This window comes from Aythya marila, assembly GCF_965140915.1.
Source record: "Aythya marila genome assembly, chromosome: W".
NCBI classification, from domain to species: domain Eukaryota; kingdom Metazoa; phylum Chordata; class Aves; order Anseriformes; family Anatidae; genus Aythya; species Aythya marila.
The window spans coordinates 11352217-11359274 of NC_139081.1; the positions used below are offsets into that span (position 1 = coordinate 11352217).

Consider the following 7058-nt stretch of genomic DNA (forward strand, 5'->3'; position numbering starts at 1 on the left):
TGGGAGGAATTCCTTCTCAAAGTTGCGAAACCCACGAGGAGGACCGAAAAGAAAGCGGTAGCAAAACTCCTAGGGTAGTCAAGAACAGGCTGACAAGCACCTGTCAGAAATTACACCCGGTAGAGTTTATTCTGCCTCCTCCTCGGGACAGGGGCAGACAACAGACAATGCCTGGAAGCTTTCTTCCAACCTTATTCTTCTCTGGTTCTACATCTGCCAGTCCTCAACGCGGCTATTTCGCAATAAAAGGGCACGCTTTTATTCGGGAGCAGGGGGAAGATAGCAAGGCCTCAAACACACAGCACATCCTAGATCGTCTTAGGAAGACGGAGACCCACAGGACCGCCGAGCGCTTCTAGCTTCGCGTTCCAAATGAATGGGCAAACCACCACCTACACGACACTGTCAACGGACCAAAACATTCTACACACGTGCGCTCCAGGGAGACGCCGTTTTAACTTGCGGAACTATTTCCATCGGTAAGACACGCAAGACAGAGGTGATATCCCCATGCTCCATCTTTATTGTGCAAATGCTGCTCAAAAGCTCTTTATTACCCTCCACAGACAGCCGTCCAAAAAAAATAATAAATCAAACCTCAACAGGGGCTAGACTGATGGGCAACATATGAAACCTATTCGGCGGCGACCCGTACGCGTGCAGTGACGCCTGCGGTGCAAAAACCTTAGCCGGGAGGCCGGCCCAACTGACCGCCACCCAGAATACATAGATGTACACGATAGTCTGAAGGGCCCGAGGGTGGGCATTCACAGCCATCCGGAATCCATTGGTCAGGTCCAGGTTAACAGCACACTTCTTGCCAACAACCACGAAACGCCCAAGAAGCTGGAAAAAGGAAATAACGTCACCTAACGTGCTGTGCCACGACGCACAGAATGAACGCGAGCGGAGAACCACCCACAGAACACGGTTAGCTAATCCTTCACAATTCAACCGCCGCTCTTTGAATTACCCTCTAGACAGTAACAGACTACAAAACAGTCACAGAAGCTGAATTTGTCTTGGGGCTTAAAGCCCCCGTCATAGCTTCGGGCAACGTAAGCCACTCTGGCGGAAAATAAAAGCTTCACGGTGCCTTTTCTCTTGCGTGGGCTCACAGAGCCTTGGAACTTGACTTGCATAGCTAACAGCGAAACAAACACCCAAGCGCCGCTCAACCAGCTTTCCCTTTCCTCGCCTCTGACCTGCCCAAACCCCAAGCCCTCTTCTGCATAGTCAAGGCACCACCCCCGCTGTCCGGAAACCGTGAAAACGGGCATCAGACCGCACGCCGGAACAACGCTGCTTTTTGCACTGCAAGCGCGTAGCTGGAGACGAGCATCGCTTTATATCACTGCTCTCAGTCAAAAAGCTCAACTCCATTACAAGCTAGAGGCGAAAGACTACAGCATCGGACAACCCCAAATAGCCTACTGTGCGCCCCTCTGCAACAGCCAGAGGAAAAGAGGGGACGGGAAAGAGTCTAGGAAGTTACAAACCTGTTACAGGTACAGCCAGCCTAGCAAACAGAAAGCTCCCACAGTACTCACGGGTCCGCCAGAATTGTCTGCTTCACATAACCGGACAACTGCCTTCTCAGGAAGGACTAGGAAAAAACACTGGAGCCTGAGGCGAACTATCACGGAACGCAAGGCACTGGAGGAAGAGTAAACAGTTAAAACCTAGTCGGCTTCAGAGAAAGGCAACAGCTTAAGCAAATCACTATGCCCCACTGAACTCGTCCTACCGGAGCAGATTATCAGGCACCCCAAACGCACACGACAAAACAGCGATTCTTCTTAAGCGAGCTTTGAATAGGCAAAGTTCTCTACCTTCTACGCACAAGACACACAAGCGGCAAACAATGGCTAACTGTCCTTCGGTTATGTCCAAATATTGCCTCGGCCAGAGGCAGGAAGGCATCTTCAAAGAACCTGGAGTAATCCGGCTGAGGCCGTATTAACTCTCCGTCCTCGAGAACGCCACGTACTCAGGGGAAGGAACGTTCCAAATTAGCCCGTTACGGCCGGACCGACGTCAGACACCTCCAGACCGAGGCCAAGGCATCACCTTCGAAACACAAATACCACCGACCTGTAGGAAACCATCAACTCGCAACTACTTGCGAGGGAACTCCCCAAATCACCAGCAGACAGAAACTGCATACGGCACCAGAAGCAGGATCCAGCGCGCAAGGTGACGGGGGCAGCAAGACAGCCGAGTACTTCAGGTTAGCGACTTCCGCTATTTTTATTTGTTTTAGATGCGACTGAAACACTGCCGATAAGACTCGATTCCACAGATGCTTTGTACTTCTTACTCACCATCGCCTTTCACTGCACGACAATCGAGAATTATAAGCCTTCCTCACGCTCCTCCCTATAACATCGCTCAACCGTAAAACAGGCCTTCGGTACAGCTAGCTAAGCAAATTCAAGACCATTCGCTAGAGCCAATTACGCTCCAAAAGCGGTTCTAAGCCCCCGCCCCCTCCCCCCACCTCAAGTTGAGACCAAGCGAGAAACTGCAACTAATTCGTCCTCCAGGAAACGCGTCGCACTAAGAGCGGTCAGAGTAGGTTGTCTGCTCTCAAGTCACTCATCAGACTCAAGTTAACGGCCTGGTTCTCCAATCAAGCACAACGTTCAGGTTACATACGTTGCTGCAGCCAGTACGGCCGAGTCAAAACAGACGCGCGTGCGCACACACACACACACGCACACTCCTCGCGCAGCCTTCACCACAAAGGAGACAGGAAACGCGCCCTTTCGTAAAGGCGGGGCGCTACCGCAAGCACGGTTTCCGGAGAGCAGTTGAACGCTTCCAATACTCCAAACGGGCGGCAGCTGCAACATTACCGAGACCTATTAAGAAAGCGCTGTTCCAAGCAACGCGCCAACGCTTTGAGCAACCCGATCTAGTGAAACACGTCCCTGACCGCGGCAGGCGGGTTGGGCTAGATGATCTTTAAGGGTGCCTTCCAAGCCAAACCATTCTACGAGTCAGCACGCAGAGCGGGCAACGCAGCCCCTTTCACTAAGGGCCTGTTTTCCACGCTGCAGATAAACCCTGCCGTCAGAAGCAGAGGAAATCCCTAACTGTCCTATCTTTAGCATTTCAAACTTAAAAACAGCAACAACGGTTATGCTGGACACTAACTTAGAGTTAACACCTTGCAGATAACATCTGCAATTTTTTCATAACTCTCAGCAGCTGCTCACTTAGTTCCTAGCACGTTGCGGCGCACCAGCATCAGTGAACCTTGCCAGCGTGCTCTTATCACGGTCCACACCTCCAGCACGGAAATGAGAGCTGGGAAGCTCTCGCAGCCTGCGGGATTGACTGGTTTCTAGGTGTTTAAGAAAGCTAGGAAAAGCTGCAATTCTTCCCTTTCACAAGCCACTTTGGAGAGAGCGCGCGCTCGTGTGCGCGGTGGGGGTGGTGCCATAACCAAAGCCTAGCACAGCCGAGCCGGGGCGTCTCTAGAACGCTATCACGAGGCGCATCAAGACCTGCATTTCTGCTACGCAGAAACGACTGATTGCGGTCACTACTGCGATGCTCACTGCCTATATGCATACAGTCCGAACCCCCAAGGAGACCGACTGCGCCGGCGACCCAGTACGCGCCGTGGCACCCCGGGGGCAGGCACCGAAGAAGCGCGGCGTTTTAGAGGCGCTGCAGTAGAGAGCGCCACGAGCCGGAGAGACCCCGACCGACCGACCGACCGTCCGTCCCTCCCTCCCTCCCGCAGCAAGGCCACCACCCGCCCTGCCGCACTCCCGGGACCCGCGACGGGCCCTCGTTTCAGAGGGCCTGCGAGCGGCCGAGGGAAAGGAAAGGAAGGAAAGACTCGCACAACAACGCCGCGGCTACCTCCTCGTCCACGACCGCTCATCCTCACGGAGAACGTTGGCGGGGACCTCCTTGCCCTTGCAGGCGACCGCTCCGAAAGCAGCGGCAGCGCCGCCACCGGGCCAGGCGGCCTGCGCCCTAACAATCCCGTCGGCCATGACGGCGCCCGCTCGGTACAACGCCCCCTCGCTTCCCGCACTCGGCCCGGCCCTCCGCGGCGCTCATTGGGCCGACAGATCGCCGCCGACCGCCCCCGCGCCTCGATTGGCTGCCTCGCCTGCCCTCTTCCCTTGTCCCCGCCCTCTCGGCGGCTCCGCTCCCGTCGACCCGGTGCTTATCGGCGCTCAGGGAGGTCGCGTGCCCTCGGGGCGCGGAGGGAGCCGACCGGGAGGGAGGAAGTGGGCGCCCGAAAACGGGCTGGGCGGCTCCGCGGAGGGAATCTGGGCCCTGCACGGCTGGGAAACGAGCTCCACAGAACAGGCGCTCCGCTCATAGAATCATAGCGTGGCTTGGGTTGGAAGGGAGGGCGAGAAACACTCCGTAGCCGATAGCTTAGGCTCAGGCGAGGATCTCAGTGAAGTAGTAATTTACTCGCGATTGATTGCAATGGCGGGCGCCCCACAAGCAGGAGAGCGCGCCTACTAGTTCCAAAACACAGTTTATGTGCTTTTTGATGACAGGACCCTCCCCCGTTTCCCCACTGAGGGGGTAATCCAGGTTCACAATCTATCTGATGTGGTAATGTTTCTTCACTTATCTGACTTGACACCGCCATTTTCACCTAATTGTCCTAAGGAGTCTGGTTGTCTGCATTTTACGAGGTCGCCTGCTAAGCTTTCTTATCACTGCAAGCATATCTCAGTACCACGTTCCTTCCCTCTAAACAGCGGAACTCTGCAAAAACAACGTTTCTATTCCCACAACAGGTACCGCAGGTATTTGCATTCCTTGTATAACCGAGTGTATTGGGCTGGTAAAACATGGAATTATTTAAATCCTCCACATATCCCCCCAGTACAACCATCCCAATTTTAGTAAGCCAATCAACACCCGTAAAGCGCGCCCCCCGCCCCCCGATAATCCTCCTAGATCGATTCCATAGCGAGTTTGAACTGGGGCATGTGCAATTTTCTTCATTTCTTTTACAAGTTCATTTACAGCTTTTCCTTCTGTTGTGGTTTAAGCCGGCCGGCAGCTAAACACCACACAGCCGTTCGCTCACCCTCTCCCCTCCCTCTCTGGGATGGGGAGAGAAACGGGGAAACGGGAAAGCGAAGCCCGTGAGTTGAGATAAAGACAGATAAATAATAATAATAACAATAAAGACAATCATTATGATAATAGTATTACTAATAATAACGTGTATGAAACAAGTGATGCACAATGCAATTGCTCACCACCCGCTGTCCGATGCCCAGCCTAACCCTGAGCAGTCCGGCCCTCCTCCCAGCTCTTGCTACACCCCCAGCCTGCTCGCTGGCAGGACAGAGTGAGAAGCTGAAACGTCCTTGGCTTGGTGTAAGCACTACTCTGCAACAATTAAAACATCAGCATGTTATCAGCACTCTTCTCATCCTAAGCCAAAACATAGCATTCTACCAGCTACTAGGAAGAAACACCTTCATCACCAATCTATAAAACAGCAATTACTAAGGTTAAATTTTCCACAGACTTCTCCTTCTTGTGCAAATAATCCAAAGCTAAGCGATTTTGATACAAAGCAGTCCTCATCTTAGTATTTTGCTTTGCAATTAATCCAAGTGCATCTCCGGTTTTATTTACTGTTATAAATTAGACCACACAATTTACTGGTCTATTGAAATTATTTTATTAATCAAGTAAGCAGACACAAGCAAAACAGCGCTGGGCGGCTGGGGAGTCTCTGCTCCGCAACAGCACGCAACTTCCCTTTCCAGTGTTGCTGTTTTATAGCAGTTGAATTCCGGCTTATCAGGACTTGTTGAACTGGCTGAGGCTGCGCAGTCTATTGTTGAGAGGGGAGGTCGTTATTCCTCTGCTTCGTGTTCAGGTGGGGGTAGTGAAGCGGCAAAAAGGATGTCTTGTGGTAAGGAATTTCACAGAGTCTGGTTTAACTCAAGGATGTTCACCCAACACCCCCTCCTGCTTCCTCCTGTGAGAAACACTCCGTAGCCAATAACTTAGGCTCAGGCGAGGATCTCAGTGAAGTAGTAATTTATTCGCGATTGCAATGGCGGGCGCCCCACAAGCAGGAGAGAGCGCATCTACTAGTTCCAAAACACAGTTTATATACCTTTTGATGGCAGGACCCTCCCCTGTTTCCCCACTGAGTGGGTAATCCAGATTCACAATCTATCTGATGCTTCACAAACAATGCATGGCCTTCAGTCGCCGGCCTGTTAAATTTCAAATTTCTTTTGACATTTTTACTGCTTGAAGTGGTAATGTTTCTTCACTTATCTGACTTGACTTGACACTGTGATTTTCACCTAATTGTCCTAAGGAGTCTGATTGCCTGCATTTTACAAGGTCACCTGCTAAACTTTCTTATCACTGTAAGCATATCTCAGTACCACATTCCCTCCTTCTAAACAATGTAACTCTGCAAAAACAACATTTCTATTCCCACAATTCCCCCCTTTTCTTTTTTTTTTATAAACTGTTGATTTTTGCAAAAACTCTTTTTATTTTTATTTATTTATTTATTTTAAGTGTAATTTGGTAAATATCTTCCTCTTCTTCACTTTCTTTGCTCTCCATTTCCTCTAATATCATTTTATCTGAGTAGGGTGGTGGATCTATGGTCATTTGTTTCAATAATGTGGTTTCAATTAACCGCTGGACAAGTCCCCTTACACAGGGGATAACGCAACAGCCAATAGCTGTCAAAACTCCTGCTACTATAATCAAGGATGTAAATATGGACATTACCATCCCTTTCCATTTACCAAACCAAGATTTCAACCATCCTGTGATGGAAGTGTCTGCTCCCGAATTTTCTGCTAATTCATTGGCAAGGGTGGTAAGCCCTTGCAATGCTCTTGTTACTGTGCCATCCGGGGCAGTATTGTTACGGATAAAAGTACAATGGTTGCCCAGCATCACGCATACACCACCCTTCTCCACAAGCATCATATCTAATGCTATCCTGTTTTCCCAAGCCATTTTGCTGATGGCATCTAGTTGTTCAGCGATTCCTCTCATCACATCCTTGGTATAATTGA

The 7058-nt window shown here is 50.9% G+C and overlaps 1 protein-coding gene across 1 annotated transcript; it reads right to left on the reverse strand.

Annotated features, from left to right (window-relative positions):
- Positions 1-207: 207 nt before the first annotated feature.
- On the reverse strand, positions 208-4013 carry LOC309889486 (adenosine 5'-monophosphoramidase HINT1-like; the record flags this gene model as incomplete). The annotated part of the gene is made up of 4 exons (XM_082782338.1): positions 208-232; positions 656-846; positions 1551-1656; positions 3877-4013. The coding sequence occupies 4 exons, from the start codon at positions 4011-4013 to the stop codon at positions 208-210; spliced, it is 459 nt and encodes a 152-aa protein (XP_082638464.1).
- Positions 4014-7058: the final 3045 nt, after the last annotated feature.